The sequence below is a fragment of the Oenanthe melanoleuca genome, chromosome 2 (assembly GCF_029582105.1).
Source record: "Oenanthe melanoleuca isolate GR-GAL-2019-014 chromosome 2, OMel1.0, whole genome shotgun sequence".
Lineage (NCBI taxonomy): Eukaryota > Metazoa > Chordata > Aves > Passeriformes > Muscicapidae > Oenanthe > Oenanthe melanoleuca.
Window position 1 is genome coordinate 18,204,520 of NC_079335.1, and position 17,561 is coordinate 18,222,080.

Sequence of the window (17,561 nt, forward strand, 5' to 3'; positions counted from 1 at the left end):
TCATATTTGAAATTGTCAACTAAAAATCTAGGAAGCTTTTATACACCCACCTTTGCTATCCCTCTTTCAGCTGCTCTGAGGCCCTTTCATAAAGTACTCTTTTTTACTAAGAAGAAAAGCGTGTATTGTTGCCATGTTTGTGCTCTGGTATTTTTGCTTTGCCTCAGAGGGAATAGCTGCTTTTTGTCTAACCCTTCAGCTCAGTGTCTGATCCTACACTTTTCTTCCCTTTTCATCTCCGATCTTAGATGAGCAAATATCTTAGAAATACATTTCACAATAATTGCAAAGACTGTAATAAACCACAGCAGCATTAGTTCAGGTGGTGGTGGTGGAGACTTATGGGAAGTCCTGTATGTGAGGAAGAAAATAAACTAAGAAGTTGGTTTTCAGAGGCAGAAAAACAAGTGCTAAGTTGGACTGAACAGTTCAGACGTGGAATGATATTCTGATTTTGCTCAAAACATTGATAGTTTGCTTTTTGCTTTGCATTATTCCCTTTCTCTCTCTCTCTGTATTGGATATATTAAAAATTTAGAGCAACATATGAATTTCTCTTTTTTTTCTATTTTATTGTAGGCAGTATTACTTATTGGTTCAAATGCAGTGGTTTCTTTCCAGATGCAAGATGTTTTGCAGTTTGAGTAGGAATAACTTCCACAGGAACAGAACAGATGCCCAGCTAAATATTGCAGGCAGTTCCTTTAGAATGACATTGTAGTTGTGATACAGGTCACAATTACATAAGCACAGAAGTGATTTGCACTCAATATTTGTGCAAGTAGGTCTCCTTGATTTTTTTTTTGTTTGTTTGTTTGGTTTTTTTTAAGTGGTGCACTATTGCTATTTAGAAGACTACTTACTTTCATGGGAAATTTTGTGCAAAGTGCTCCACATTCATTTTGGCTGATAACAAGCAATAGTGCAGGAACTCAGATCCTAATTCTTCTGAATTTCACTAATATGTTTATAATCATTATAAATGATTTTTATTTGTCTCTAGCAAATACCAAAGGCATTAGTCAAAATAGTAATGTCCTGGGCTGACTTTAGGATGCATGTAACCCCAATAGTCTGTTATGGTGTGCCAGGCCAGTGGATCCACACAGTCCAAAACCCACAGGTTATGGGCAGTTTAAGCAGCCACCACAGTTTTATTCTGAGGAAGTTGCCCCAGAGGAAGTTTCCACATGTAACAAGCAGTGCCTGTACAGCCCATGCAGACTTGCAAATTGGTGTTATGTATGTGATAACTATGCAGTGATACAGAAGATAATGTGGAATAGTTCAGTCACTGTCTTTCACTGGTTTTTAATTAGTTTTAATTAGTTACCTTACCAAACACAGAAAATTATTGTCCTTCTGAACTACCTTTCGTGATTACTATTTGGCTACTCTAATTTCAATATATGATGTGGAACAGCTCTCTGAAAACTGTTAAAGAAACACAACTGTCTTAGAAAATTAGATAAGCCTAGTTAGGGTTAAACAGAACTTTTTTTTTCCCTGTAACTGTCATTTGCCCGACCCAGAATTCTTTAATACATACAGAGCGGAGCAGAACTGAAAGTATTTTTAATTTCAGTGCTTTGTATATTTACAGAGGGATTACAACAAACTTCTACACTTTATCTACACTTTAATAGGTCAGTGCGAGCATATGAAGTGTATTAAGGTGGACTGAGTTCCTCGTGGAAGGTACGTGAGTCCTGCGAAGCCCCAGCGGCTGCGTGCGGCGGGGCCGGGCGGGCGGCGGGGCTGAGGTCATGCACGCAGCCGGTTTGTAAGATGATCCCTCTGCGCTGAGCCATCGCCAGCCCGGCACAGGGGCGCACTCACACACGCATTCCTGTCAAGTCGTCTTGTGAAAGGCTGCTCGCTTCCAGCTTGGCTTGAAAGTGCAACCTTAATAAAACTCACTGAAGCCTGAGAGAAAATAGCAGTTCTGCAGCAGATAGTGTAGGGGAAAGAGACTGGGATATGCACATGCAGCTGACTAAAGCAGGCTACATGCTGGACTGTAACAGAGAGGAAACAATAAATCTTAGCTACTATGCAATAAATATTCCCAATTTTAACTAAGGAAGCTATCCTCACAGTGAAATTAAAAAAAACACAAAACAGTTTATCCAGGCTTGATTGTTAAAGTGTGCTGCTCCGCTCCTTTTTCCAAAGACTTTAAGGGAAATTAAGAACTAATTTAAAGAAAGAGGAGGAAGAAAAACTTTTTTCTTAAAGCAGGAAAGGAAAGCAATAATACCATGTCAGTTTTCTTTTCCTGTGCTTTCCTGGCAGTGGTTCTTGCTCTCGTAGGCTGTAGCCAGCGGCGGGGTGCGGAAGGCAGCGGGAGAAGGTTTAACCGGGTTCAGCACGGGCAGTGCACCTACACCTTCATCCTGCCGGAGCAGGACGGCAGCTGTCGGGAGAGCACGACAGACCAGTACAGCACAAACGCTCTTCAGAGAGATGCTCCTCACGTGGAACAGGATTTCTCTTCCCAGAAGCTGCAACATCTGGAGCATGTGATGGAAAATTACACTCAGTGGCTGCAAAAAGTAAGTGTTTCTTTTTTTTGTTTCTGGCTAAATGATTTTTTGGGGGGATGTTTATGTGGTTCAAAGCTTTCATTAGTTTCTATGAGAACAGAGGTAATAAGGATTGATATAGTTCTTGGCTGTGTAGGAGAGAAATGTTTTAGCCAGAGTGCACCCTTCCTAGTGACATTGCTTTTGGGAGCTGAACTTTCTTCACTTTACTGAAAGATGTGACTACTTAAGGCTTTTTTTCAAGAAACTATGTATGCATGTGAGTCAGAAAACACAAAAATCCTCCAGAGACTCTACTGACAGAACTTACTAAGTTCTTACAAGCTCTACTTATAGTTCACAGATTCAGCTCAGATGTCATGCAGGATACCTGCTACTGTGACAGCTAAAGGGAGCATTAAAAAAATCAGCATTTAAGGGCACTGGGTTAAGAATATCATTGTTCCTCCATAAAGAGATCCTGTAATACCATTCTACCTAGCTGATTGCTGGAAAGAAACAGAAAAATATATAGGCATTCATACTTCTAAAACTTCACAGTAAACATTTTTAACCATGTTGAATACACTGATCTTGAAACAGCCTGTTTCAATTTGTGTTTATATATGTGCATTCTTTCCTAGAAAGGGGAAAATAGGTTTCAAGGTGTTGCAGTAACTTAATAGAAGTAATTACTTTTATGAAGTTTGGGTCTGAAAGGCTTAAATTTGTAAAAAATTTCACTCATATGAGCACTCCCAGCCACCTTATCATGATTACTCATGTGTGTAAAATTACATGCCTTGCACAGATGTTGTCCAAACTTTAATAAAGAAAATACTTTGGGGTAGCTGACCAGTTAAAACAAATAAACAGTCTGTGTATAGCTATTTGTGATATTCCCATTCACATTCTGCCATTTTGATCTGGCAAAACTTAGAAAATTGCACGATTGAGTGATGCAACTGGTCATGTAATCTGGTACAAGAAAACTGCTGTATATACCCATTTGAGAGATACACAATTTAACTCCAACACAAGTTCATACTAAGAATGAACATCTGTGAAACTCTAATGAAGACTCTACTAGCAGGAACTTCATATTAGCATAGTTGCTGCTAACTCATTTATAAGTTTTGTTTCATCCAGACAGTATATAAGACATAAATATGTTAAAAAGCATATACAGCCCTCCCACCCCCCTAACTCTAGCAGAATTTTTAGAGAGGATTTCCTGATTTTTTGTAAATTATTTGTTCTCTTGCATATTTGGTCATAGCAAGAGAGAAAAAAATTCTGTGTGGAAAATATAACCAAGCATTTAATTTTTAGACTACTCCCCTTGTTTTTTAATGTCTTGTTCTGCCTTGGGGAATATAGGGCTGGAAATAAGAGGATGTTTTATATAGAGGAAAATAAATTATTTTACTGTGCCTTGGCAGGCTGAGACAAGCACTAAAAAGAGAAAAGTTTTCTGTTTTTATACACATATGATTTTACTTGAGGAAATTGCCTGCTGAATCATGCTTCTAAGACTCAACTTATTCTGTGTTTGTCCACTAGAGACTGAACTAAGATCACTGTTTCACTGAGCATGAGGAAATATGAGTCTCTGGAGTGTGAATGTCTGAGGGTTAGCCCTCTCACACTTCAGAGGGAAGTGATTAAACTGGTAGGAAGCCCAGTAAAAGGGGTTTATACTAGGACTGCTTTCCTCTGCAATGATTGTAAAACTGGCTGAGGGCAGAACTATTCCCCTCCTCCTTTCCCTCCCAGCCCCCAACACCCTGCTCCCAGGGGCTAGCATAAAACTGGGATTATGCATGTATGCCCATGTGTCAGTTTTCCTTGGAATGAAAGGACCTGTTTCACTGTGTGAAGGACCATGTCTCACTCTGAACAAATGAGGCTGATGCAGCTCCTTTATAGCATCTCTGAATACTGAATTTGCTTTGTTGCTGTTGCCACTACAAAGCAGCCATAACTCATTTCCTTTCAAAACATGCATAATGCTCAAGTATCATGAATATATTACATAAGTATCTCACATCTCACTTTTATACTCTGCATTTATTTTTCCCCTTAAACTTCCTACACTAGACAGCATTTTACAATGCACCTGCTGTGAATGAACTAAAGAATAATTGACAGTTGCAGGTCTTTTACTGGAAGAGAATACTTTTAATCAGAAATAATATTTAAGGATTTTTGAAATAGTCTGTCTTACATAAAGGAGTTATGTTTATTACCTCAGGTAATATATATAACTTTCAATAAAAATTTACATAGCAAATGTTTGGCAAAGTGCACAAATGCTCCCCTCTGATATTTAAAAAATACTGTGAAATTTTGTAAGAATCATGGCTTGCTTAAATTTTAATTTAAAATTGTTATTTAATATCCAAGCTATCAGATTTTTAGAAGCAAAGCAAATACACTTTTCTGTAAAAAAGTAATTTTTTTTCTTAACGCAAAATTGCTTTTTTGATGATCTACAAGCTTGATTGCAGATAAAAATGCCCTTGCTTGGGGAGCCAATTAAAGGCAATTAAGGCCCAGCTTTGTCCATTATAATTTGCATATCTATAATCAGTGTAACTGGCGCTGGTTGACAAACCAGGGACATGGCAAAATGCTCTGCACAGAAACTATGCGGAAGAAGATGACTCGGTAAACATTTTTAGAGATTTTCCTAGAACTGTTTATTTTAATACCGGATAACTTTCCCCATTGTTTAAGCTTGGTTTTCATTTCTGCAATATGTTTATACTGATAGTTCAAAACAAACAGTTCATCACATTTTCTTTCTTGCAGTAACTGACTGGCTCACGTGACACTGTTTGGTATTTAGCTGCAATGTCTAAGTATTGCCAAAGAGGAGTTAGATGAAATGTTATCATCATGTCTTGCTCAGGAAGATGCTGCTGGCTTGCTGAATCACAGTATTGATGGACACAGTGTGCATTCAGGATAACTCTATAGATGAGTGTTTCATATACTTTTCCTCACATCTAAATGGTAGTAATAATCATTATAATGGCAAAAAGTGAATTTTTCATGATCCACTCTTTTTTTTTCTTGTTCATTGTTTAAGCAGAGTACTATAAAAGTTTAAAATTATTCCTTAATGATAATAAACTATTAGAAGCTAACACATACAAGTATTACAAGAAAGTAGATATACTTAAACCCACACAAAAAAAGCAGCTTCATCTCATTTCCTCTTCTTTCAAAATGTCTGTGCTGTTATTTACCAGCTACAGCTGAGGAAGTATGAAATGATGGTCTTTATTCAGTCATTAAAGAAAGAAACTATGAGCAGTTTTTCTGGGATATCTGTAACCATTTGGTAGTCTCAAGTTTATTCTTTGAATAATTGTACTCAATTATTTTTTGTGGTCTTTGTTGACTTCCTTATTTTGTAACAGTAACAACACAAGTGCTCACCCAGGTTTTAAACAGGTAAGGGATCTAGGTTGTGAGGGGGCCAGTCATTATGTAGAAACAAATGACTTTTGGAAAGAGCAGCGTCTGTCACTGTGTGCTGTGGCTCCACTGAAGGTCTGCCCATTTGTGCTGTCTTTACCATCAAGGTTTAACTACTGTTTTCTGCAATGAAATATACTGTGATTATGTGTGTGGAGTTTTGCCTTGGATATTATATGGTTGGCTGAAGATGGGGAAATCCCTTACATGTCACTCTTGCTGTGAAACTGAGTGGAAATATGACACAGCAAGCTGAGTGAAAATGTGACAGAGCCTGCCCTGAGCAGGACAGATCTAAAGAGTTGTAATAATGTCCTATCAGGCAAATTTATATTAATACAAAGATGGAGATGGTCATTGTGTGTGTGAATTTTTTTTTTTCGTATTAAGAAACCAATTTTCACTAATTGAACTACCACAAAACATAGCAAAAATTCCATTTTTTTTCTAATTATGTTTCATTTGGCATTTTGCAATGTAACATGTGACCTAAAAGTTCACATGCTATTTGGATGTTCATTGCAACCAGGAGATTCATGATTAACTCCTGCTAACTCTCACAAACAAAAGGTGGTCAATGGATTTGGAATCTGCTATTCTGCATGTATGAGCATTACTAACAGATCTGTGTAAAGAATGGCTTTCCAGTAAATCTTTCCTTTCTCAAGGTAGACCAGAGCTAAAACAAAACAGTGAGAATGTTTCATCCAATAGCTTCCTATTTGGCATCCAGCTCAAACCTGCATTTATTTTTTAGACACAAAGGCTGCTTAGCAGTCTGCATGCTACTTTCTGCTTTGGAGTCAATGAATTCTCATATCCAAAGCAAAGCCTCATCCTAGTGATGGTTGAAGTGGAGCTCCCATAAACATGTTGTGAAACAAAAGGTGAAATACAAATTAGTGGGATTTCCTACTGTACTATTCAATGAGCAAGTATATATATTTATATATATAAAGTTTATATGTGTATATATATAAGTTTATATATATATAAAAGCAAGTAAATCTATATGTATGCATATATAGCAAATATATACAAAATCCAAATTTAAGGAGTAAAAAATAACTTAATGGGAATAAACTGATTCCAAGAAAATTCATGTTTTAATGTAAATCCAAAATTGCTTATATACCCCCAAAAATGTATTGGCCAAAAACATGCATGCTTTTCAAAGCTTTACTAGTCAAATTGCTCAAATTCTTGGAGTATTCTGGTGTACCCATAAGAAAGAGGCAAGACATTAAATGTGGAAATGGCTAAAAGCTTTAGATTATTGAGGAATAATTTTGTTGGCATTTTTTTTTAAGAAGCAGAAGAATCAGGGAATTAGACTGAGAGATAGTTTCTCACGTTGCCACATTTGATAGCAAATTACTTAAAAAAAATTTCCCATGCTTGGAGGAAAGGCTTTATCATAATGTTCAGTAGGACCTGAATGTGTTTATTTACAGTGATGACAGTCATAATTAGGCAATTTCTGGTAACAATAAAATATTACATTTATTAGTCATCAGAATTGTCCAACTGAGATGCCCAGTGGGAGATCTCATTTGGAGCACTGAGAGCTTTTCTAAAGGAAACTGAAATACAGTAAATGATATGTCATTTTGAGGGTGCTGAGAACTTATTTTTCCCATTCATGTAACTTACTCCACAGTGCTGTGTGCCCTGGAAAAATAAAAAAAAGACTGCCACTAGGGGAAAAGCAATAAGGTTGGTGTGTTAGGCCTGCATCATCCCACCCAAACTTAGAATTACAGGATAACTAAGGCTGGAAAAGACTTCCAAGATCAAGTCCAACTTTCACCCAAACATCACCACATCAACTAAATCATTGCACTAAGTGCTACATCCAGTCATGTCTTGAACACCTTCCTGGACAGTGACTCCACTACCTCCATGGGCAGCCTGTTCCCATGCTTGACCACCCTTCCAGGGAAGAATTTTTTCCTGACATCCAACCTGAACCTCCCCTGGCACAGCTTGAGACCATTTCCTCATGTTCTATCACTTGTTGCTAGGGGGAAGATGCCAACCCCCACCTCACTACAGCCTCCTTTCATGCAGTTGTAGGGAATGATAATGATTTAGTCTCCTTTTCTCCAGGCTAAACAAGCTCAGTTCCTTCAGCTGCTCCTCATACAACTTACCTTTAAACTCTTCACCAGCTTTGTGCCCTTCTCTGGACCTGCTCCAGCCACTGACTTGAACTGAGTGTCCTGAAAAAGGACACAGCACCTGAGGTGTGCCTTCACCAGTGTCACCAGTGCCCAGTACAGGGCAATCACTTTCCTGGTCCTGCTGGCCACACTGTCCCTGATACAGCCCAGGATGCCATTGTCTCTCTTGGCCACCTGGGCATGCACTGGCTCACATTCAGCTGCTGCCAACCAGCACCCCAGGTCCTGTGCTACTTTCCAGCCACTGTTCCCACTGCAGGGAGCTGTTGTGACCCAAGGGCAGGACCCAGCACCTGGCCTCATTTAACCTCATACAGCTGGCCTTGGTTCATAGACCCAGCCTGTCCAGATCCCTCTGCAGAGACTTCCTACCCTCCAGCAGATCAACATTCTCACTCAGCTTAGTGCATTCTGTGAACTTACTGAGGATGTACTAGACCTCCTCATCCAAAAGTTCATTGAAAAGGTCATTAAATAGGGCTGGCCTCAGTATTGAACCTTGGGGACCACATGAGTGACTGGCCACAGCTGGAAGCAGCAGCATTCACCATTCACTATTGCACTCTGGGCCCAGTCTTAGACCAGTTTTTAACCCAGCAAAGAGTGCACCTGTCCAAGCCATTGGCTGCCAGCTTCTCCAGGAGAATGCCAGTTACCCAAATAGTTTTTTCTTTGCTGTGGGGAATCTCTTAGTGCTGTGTCATGGGACAGTAGCAAGCCCAGAGGAAGACTCAGCTGTCTGAACTGTTCTGTGGAAGTCCCTGTTTCTCTTCACTGACCCCAGGAAAATCCTGAGCAGCTCACTTCCTGATTTAAATGCCTCAGTTAAGTGTGATGGATTTAAGGTTTACTTCAGTCCATGCCTGGAGTATGGACTTGTGACTGATAGGAAATTGTAAACTTTAAGTATTCTGGTTTCCCTTTCTAATACAGATATATCACTACTACTCAATTTCATGAGGCTGTTAGGAGGCTTATTATGTTATTCCTTGTGTTGCTTTTGGAGTCTTTCTTGTGGAAGGGATTTTGTGCTCTTAACAGTGTATGTATTATGATAATGTTTCTAAAATTTACAGAAAATTAAAAATCTTAAAATTGTGAGATTAAAAATAATTCCAAAAATCTTTTGGAATGAAATAGCTTTTAATATAAGTAACTAAAATAGTTTATAAAAAATAAGCAGATAAATACAATGAATATACATCTATGAAGCCAAGAATATCTTGAGGGTTGCAGTTGGCTAAGTGGGTTATTTGTGTCCTACTCACAGTCAGAATAATCCTCATTCTTGCAGAGTTTTCAAAACCCATCAAGCAGCTGCTCCAACCTGTATCCATCTGCAAGGGACTGAGTTTCACACAGATTCTCATGAAGACGAGTGAGGAATTCCTTGGCTACCATTAATAAAAATTTTGGAAAAACTTATTGTTATCAAAACTGGGGTCATTTGCATGACTTATTGCAAGCAAACTCTGAAGGGTGAGGATACTGAACCATGTACTTGTATTCATCTCAATTTACAGTTCAGCTTAGTTCAGTCTTACTGTCTGTATTTGCAACAATTGCAGAAGGATGAGGTAGTAAATGAGGACCTTCTAGAACCAGTATCATATAAGTTTGCTGTGAACTCATCTTTAACACCAGCAGCTCAAGTGTCTTGAATAAACAGCCCTGGTGTAAAAGTCCTCCCAGTAGCATAAGAATTTCCTCTCTTATTAAGTGGTTGAAGTTTGATCAGGAAAAGGAAATTGAAATAGTTTCATATTTCATAGAAAAAAACCCCTTTTCTTATGAAACAAGCTGTACTTTAACACAAGGTTATTTTTATGCAACCACACGTGCATATTTTAGACAGTGTTATGAAACACCCCAGTGGTGAATATTCACTTGGAAGGGTAACTTAGAATGCCATAAATTGTTGCACATTTGCACTGAATTCTCATTAATATTTCTGCACAAAGATCAAGATTCACTTTTCATTGCCTTAGTTAGGAATCAGGTTAATCTAAGTGTAAGTCACTACTCAGCTGGGATAAGAATTCTAATCTGCCCTTGCACCAGTTTAATTATTCCTGTTTAAAACTGATGCAAATCAAACTAGGATAACTTTCTTGTCTAAACAAGACCTAACAGTGAGTTACACACAACACTGAACAAGTGTATGGTGCAGACAGTCAAAGCAAGACAGGTACAGCTGGAAAGATTCTCAAGTTACACTATATAAATGGTTTGCTTTCAGATTTAAACCAAACCAAGGCACCAAAAAAATTGTTTAAGATAAGGCTGTAATCAGAGGAAGCCATACAGAAAATCTATATTCAAGGCCACAAAGGTACCTGATTGAAGGAAATTTCTTGTAGTTCCCTGACTAGCTTCTAGGAGGAGAAATTAAAAAAAAAAAAAAAAAAAAAAAGAAAAGAAGTAAGAAAAGGGTAAGAGTAAGAGAACTATGCTAATTTCATGGTGGAATAGGTGTGTCTTTTGGGGAGGTACTTTAAAGGTCTGTGATAGTATGTGATCAATCATATGATCTGCATTATTAATCCTTTTCTTAAAGGAGGGAGACTGGAAATCCGTGCAAAACTTTGCAGTTGGAAAATCTGTGTAGGAGATCTATGTGTAAAAAGTGGCTGATGAAAAACTCTCTAAGAAGTCTGCAGAATTTCTCTCCCCTCAACACCTCACTCTGGTGCATGAGTGTGTGCACATATATTTACATTTTGATCTTTGGAGTGTTTGGTGTTAAAATACCTGGAAATCTTTTTTTACATGTTTTGTCTTAAATCCATTCACATATTTTATACCAATGTACCTGCTGTCAATCTGTTGCTCTCCTCAAATTGACCTGTTGGCTTAAAATAAATTGGTAGCAAGATGAAACCTTGTTTGTTATACATGTATTAATTCTGTGGGGAAAATTCCCCAACTGTATTGCGGAAAAAAACATTTTACAAAAGCGCTTCTGCTTTTGTCCCTTCCACAATGCATATGAAACAGGAATTTTCATATATTCTGGAAAAAGTATTGGACTTCTGTTCTCCCCATCCCAGGCACATTTCTGTCCTTACATGTGCATATGTTGCAAGACAAACCTGATTGTGCTCTGGGTATGCATGGCATCTTTAATAGAAAACAGAGGTGTATAGCTATAACTTTTCATCACTTCTTGGGGATTTTTTTTGGTAAATTCTTGCCATTTGTCATGTTTTCTCTAGGTGTTGCAAATAGCGGTACCAGGCCTTCCTTCTGACATAGGAATGTATGGAAAAAACAAAAATTCACTTCTTCTTGTTAGCCAAATTTTCTTCTGATTCTGTTCTGCCTGAGAATTTGGGTATTCTTTCTCCTCCTCTTGTATCAAGGAGTCTTGAGAGATTACAGTAGAGAGAGGATAAACTCTGAGCATTCCTGCCAGGATGGAATTAAGGCAAGACTAGAGAACTGTGGGAGGAAATTAAGAGCATGAGAAGACAACCTTAGAAGGTAATTTGTTTTTGCAGCATGGATTCTTTCACACTAGAACACAGAAGACCAGATTGCTGTTAATCAATTTTGAAACTAAAAATTATTTCTGCTGCAGTCTGATGTGCCGTTTATAGACTGATCCTGCCTTCTTTCACATCTGAACTTCCCTTCAAGGCTTTCTGTAGACAAGAGATTTTTCTTGAAAGATATTATTTAAGTTACAAAATTTAAGTCTTAGGGATAACACTGTTAGCAGGTCAGACTTTTAATTTCCTGATCTATGATCCACCAGTCTAAAACTCCAGAGGGAACTTGTAAGGTTTCAAAGAGAAGAGTGCTGAGTTTAAGGCAGGTAAGTGCTCCTGACCACCATTTTAAGTGTTGCAGCAAACTTTGAATCATTTCCAAAGGCTATTCATTCTTTAAAGTGAGATTCTTATGTCCTGACTGTAGGTGAAAAAAAAAAAAATCTGATTCTCGATATGCAGATTTAATATTTTGAGATGTTTTTTAATTTTTCACCTTTAATACACTCTAAATCCACAGAACATATTTCAAATACTCACAAAAATCAAAGGAGAAGTCCTAGTACAAACTCTAGAGATGCTTTTACAGTTTTCTTCAGTATTGTTGTGGGCTTGCCTGTCCTCTGGATCATATTATTTATGAATGTTTTAAAGTTGTCAGCCTATGTTTACAAAAGTGTATTTTTCTTTTGGAATGTCTTGCCTGCAAACATGGCTGTGCACAGTGGAGATTTAGGAAAAAATAATTTAGTAATTGTTAAATGATAATTTTCTTTGTTTTCTTTTTCTAGGCAATCTATTGAAAGAATGTTTGAATCTGTATTAAACCACTCATTGTTCTATTTAAAAGTGCTGATTTTCACTTTCATACATTCAGCTTTGAGTAGCTTTAGAGGTATTTATTTTCTGGGAATTTTTGTTCTTATGCAGAAGTCTTTTGAAGGAAAGAAAACTGTATTAAATAAATCTTTTCTTTAAAACTCTGCTGTCAGTTCAGTGTGTGGGTAATAGTGAAGGTGAATTATAGGGTCAATTACATGTCTTTCTTGTCTCACTTGTGAGTCATGCATTTGTGCCTCAAAAAGGCAAGGATTTTCAAATAATTATATCACTATCACAGCACTATTCCTAAAAAAAAGTTGTTTTTTTTAAAAACTGAAAATCCTGTGTAGAAATAACTAGATATTTCTGAAATCTCAGAGAAATGCTTCATATAAAATCTGTTTCCCTGAAGTCTCCTCCAACACCAAAGGACTCAAGGAAGACTGCTGCAGTTTTTCAAAAATTGGGCATTCATATGAAGATAGAAGTAACAGAAATAAGGATTTAGGATAACTTCCTTTATCCTTTAAGCATATTTATTTGTGTCATAGTTAAATATTTACCCTTCCCAGTCTTAATTCATCAGGAAATTCCTGTAGCCTTCTAGGCCACATCAGCAAGTCAACACAGCAATGGGAAGCCCCCAAACCACGATGCTTTTGGTGCTGTGCCTGGAATTTAGAGGATCTGCTTAGAAGGAAAATTGCTCAAAGAGATGATCTAATCTCTTCCTGAATGAACTGTTCCCCTTTGTTCCTTGGCTAAAACTTCATACTTCACTCTGTGTGTGACTTACCACCGTAGAGATAAATGGTCAAGGGCCACCTATCTTTCCTGTGTCACTTCTATCCTGTCAATGGGAAAGGCCATCCATGCTCTGCTAGAAGGTTTTTCTGTGTTGCTATTTTTGCATGGAGGAGATATGGACTGCAAAATTCTTTATCACTTTAGCCTGTGAAATACAGAGGCGATGATTAAGGTCGTTTCTCTTCACATTTTTCTTGAGTGATCCAGTTTGATCTCTTGGCTTTTCTAAGAATTCTAGCAGATGCAATAAATATTCTTGTGTATATTCCTCTGACATCATTGACCTCCATGACATCCCTCAGCTCAACCACTAGAGCCTCTGCCTTCAAAAGAACTATTTGTACCTGTTACAATACCAAAGTTTTATACAGGGAAGCACGACAACTGTATTTGCAGAGGCAAACAAGGGAAGAGGAGTTTGCCACGTACCACAAGGTTATTGTTAAAGCTAAATGATGATTACAGCAGAATTAATTCAATAATAATTGGGAAAACAAAACCAAAAAAAGTCTTGATCAGCTTGATGACCCAATTTGTAACTATGGACTATCAGTCTAGGAGGGTCAGCTCAGGAAAAGGGTAAGGAACCTAGAAAGATATTGAAAAAACTGAGTATAGGTGGGAAATGAGGTGGTGCTTCAGAGCAAGAAGTCTGTTGATTTGTGGTTGATAGAAGATTTGATTAAAAATTCCTAGGAAGTATAAATTATACAATCACAAATTTACACACCTTGTCCTGATGTGACAGAAAAGATTGAGAAATTACTTTGATATACAGCACTATGTTCAGCAAAATGTCCTGATACAATGCAGATGTAAACTGTTTACTGGTGTGTGGCCCTACAAATGTCATAATACTGCATATTTCAGCAGTAGTACAGCCTGCTGGAGAGGAATTTAACATAGTTAAAATCAGATCTTCCTTTTTTCAAAAAGAATGGGAAAATTATTTTTCTAAATTTAAGGATACAAGAGTGAGTAAGAGAAGATGCTCAGCAGCATATTTTAATAAGGAAACTAGAAATTCTCCAAATTTTGCTGGTTATCAAGGTATATCTAAAATGAAGATGATTCCAGGCTGAAATGCTGAATGGAACCCAAATGCCTTGTGGGGCATTACAGGTTGTAATTAATGTGCCACTTTGTCACCAGGAAAGACCTTCCAGCTATCATTGACAACCTCATAAGTAATGTTTGTGTTTGCTGCCTATGACCATTAAGTGAAGAAACAATTTGCTAGCATTAAGAAAGCACCTTGGACAGTTTGTGATGATGAGCTGGAGGTCAGGAATACTGGAAAGGCATTTGCCCAAATTTGCCAACTTTAAATTTTGCAAGATGTAAGAACTCGACCCCAAGTGCACCAAGGGTCCTATTTTGAGTTGATGTACCCAAATGTTTCATGAGGCAAACTTTAACCCAGAAAAATAAATTGTTTAAATTTCATCATTGGAGTGTTAGCACAAGAACAGCTACTTTCCACAAACTTCAACAGGAGGTAGAACTGAGTTGGAATTCCTCTGTTACACTGAACAAGCACATGTATATTTTGTTCTTCTGGATAAGTGGGTGAGAATGAGAAGTCCAGAGACTTTTTACAGAGAGCATTGACACAAAAGTAAAAAAAAAAAAAAATAAAAAAAAAATTATTATTCCTTGCAGTTTACCAAAAGAATAATTTGTCATTAATTGCCTTTCTTTTCCCAATGGATGATAACCATTATAGCACACACTGTACAAGCCACTATACAGAACAGGAATAAATTTAGTGTTTAATTCTTTATTCAACATATTTATGTCTTGACTTTTATAGTGAAATGGATGTAACAACATTAAAAAATAATTATAAAATTAAACACAGACTGAAATAAAAGAACTTGTCAAGAATTCAGTTTTTAAAGCTAGGATTAGTGATTATATTTCTTTAGTGCTAAACTAGTAAGACAAACAAAGCATTTGTTCTACCTTAATGCCTCCCACAAAAAAACCTGCCTTACAAACCCTAGAAATAGAGGGGAAAATGAAAAAGAAAAAAGCTTCCTTGACCCAGGATTTAGTACTCCTACACATCTTGGAAACATCTAGTAATTTGGCCACTCACCCCCTGGGGTATTTCCTAGAAGCAGAATTGAGCAAGACTAAAAATATTTTTGTTGCACTGTTATGGGCATGAAAATAAGACATGAATTCTTTATCCATAAAATATGTACCAAGTGCGGCATCTTTTTTCATGTGTATTTTTAAAGACTACTTCAACATTTTTATTCATTATTTTCCTACCAAAAATCATACAAAGTTCCTGAAATCATGATCAAAACTCTGGTTGTTCATCACTAGAATTAGTCCTGTTTGGTTTTGCCTTTGTTTTTGTTTATTTTTTCTCTGGGCTATAACTCACCATGATAGGACACCAAAAATGTGTTTTAGGGTAAATTTCCCATTTTCATTATTCTTAAGCTTCAAGATGACACCTCAGTGTTAGCTCTACCAGTATGGTTTTGAATGCTGTCGTGTTTTCACTTCCATAGTAAAATCTTTCTGAAAGGCTATAAGAAAGCTGAAGCAAGACAACTTTTAGAATACTACTCATAATGCAATACAAGCTTTATATTTTGAGACATCCTAAGTTAGAGTTGCTCAGTGTTTTTTCCATCATAACAAATATTAATTTTGGTTTTGCTTCTCTTAGGCTTAGCCTGGCATTGCTATTATATTTTCCAGGTGTTATCATGAGATCTTACCAAAAAGTCAACTAGAAAAACTACTAATTTTCTATGGGAACATAAACTCAATGAAGTTTTCAACACAGTCCACAAACCCAAAATATTATCATTAAAGATTCTTGAGAGGGTTAGAAACTGAAAAAAAACTTTTGACTCTCACTTGGAATGTGATGTTAGTGAATTCATACAGAGCTTGGTCTGATGCTACTCACAGTGAATCAGCAGGAAAAAACTAAGCTCCGTTTCTATTTAGAAAAGGGGTTTTCCCAACCTCAGGCCCACCCAGCTTAAGCTGATTCCTTCCTTCCTTCTCCTGTCACTTTCAAAAGTGGCAGAATTTCCAGGTTACCTTTTGATAGCAGCTGTCTGTGTTCACCTACATCAAAATGTTTCTGCCCTAACAAAAGGGGATTTCTAAGTAAGTAAGAAACAGACAGACCTCAGCATATACAGGCAAACCTATTTTGCAGAACAGGAAATTCCCACATGGTCAGGAGGAATTTTAAAGGGTTGGAGTGGTATGTTGCAAAACACTAGCCTGGCACCCATGGAGACTGAAGTATGTTATTTATAGAAAATAAGAGGCAAAAAAATGGATGATATGCTTCCTCACAACATGCTCTACAATCATTGCATTGTGTCAAGATGAATTTGTGGGGTACCACATCAAGATATGAAATGATAGCATGGTCTCTATCCCCAGCCAGTTCTTTCCTCCACATGCCTAGAAAGATACCAAGTAAGTCTGTGAGCAGTTTTCTAATAATGGAAGGCAAAAAAAAAAAAAAAAAAAAAAAAAAAGAGGATAGGATCCACTGTACAGCTTTTATTATGGATACAGCCTATTCCAAGCACTCTCTAGGCCTGAAAGGGGGATCATGAGTTACATCTCATGAAAATAATTTTATAAAGATATTTTCAGTATTTCCTTTTTATTTCATGCCAAAAAGAACATAAAAGAAACTTTTTTTTCACCATTTGTCTTTTTAGTCCTTTAAAACACCAAAGAGGAACTGAGGTACTTGTTGAAACAGAAGCACTCAAAATAATCAGGCAGATTATCTTAATTTAAACCTAGTCTTGGATTCTATCTGGCATCTAGTTTGCAGTGAACATTTGAGTCTTTTTTTGTGTTTCTATTGCTGAAGCCCATCAGGAAATGAATTAGGGAATTTTATTTTTAATACTTTAAAATAGAAAACTTCAAACTCCTGAAATAGAGACTCTCCAATCTGAGGTCTTGAGACTACAGGTAACAAACAGCCACATGGCACAGAGCAACCAAAATGCTGTCATTTACAGCCAAGAGGTTAGAATTCTTAAATAATATCATCCTTCTCTTTTTTAATTAATTTATTTATAAATTAATCTTAATTTTCTTTTAGAAATTTGAGTTTTTTTCAAGAACTGAAAGAAATGTAATTGGAAAACATTTTCCTGCTGATAAGATCAGCAGATTGATTTTTTTTTCCTTTCACATGAGCTAAATTAGCCAGCTAAAAGTTATTTTTCTTAATTAAACCA

The 17,561-nt window shown here is 37.0% G+C and overlaps 1 protein-coding gene across 1 annotated transcript in view; it reads left to right on the forward strand.

Annotated features, from left to right (window-relative positions):
* The first annotated feature begins 1,814 nt into the window (after nt 1–1,814).
* ANGPT1 (angiopoietin 1) overlaps nt 1,815–17,561 on the forward strand; it is a 148,387-nt gene continuing 132,640 nt past the window's right edge. The window contains exon 1 of the mRNA XM_056485645.1: nt 1,815–2,555. Coding sequence (XP_056341620.1) covers nt 2,262–2,555 — 294 coding nt within the window. The 5' untranslated portion in view covers nt 1,815–2,261. The remainder of the gene's footprint in view (nt 2,556–17,561) is intronic.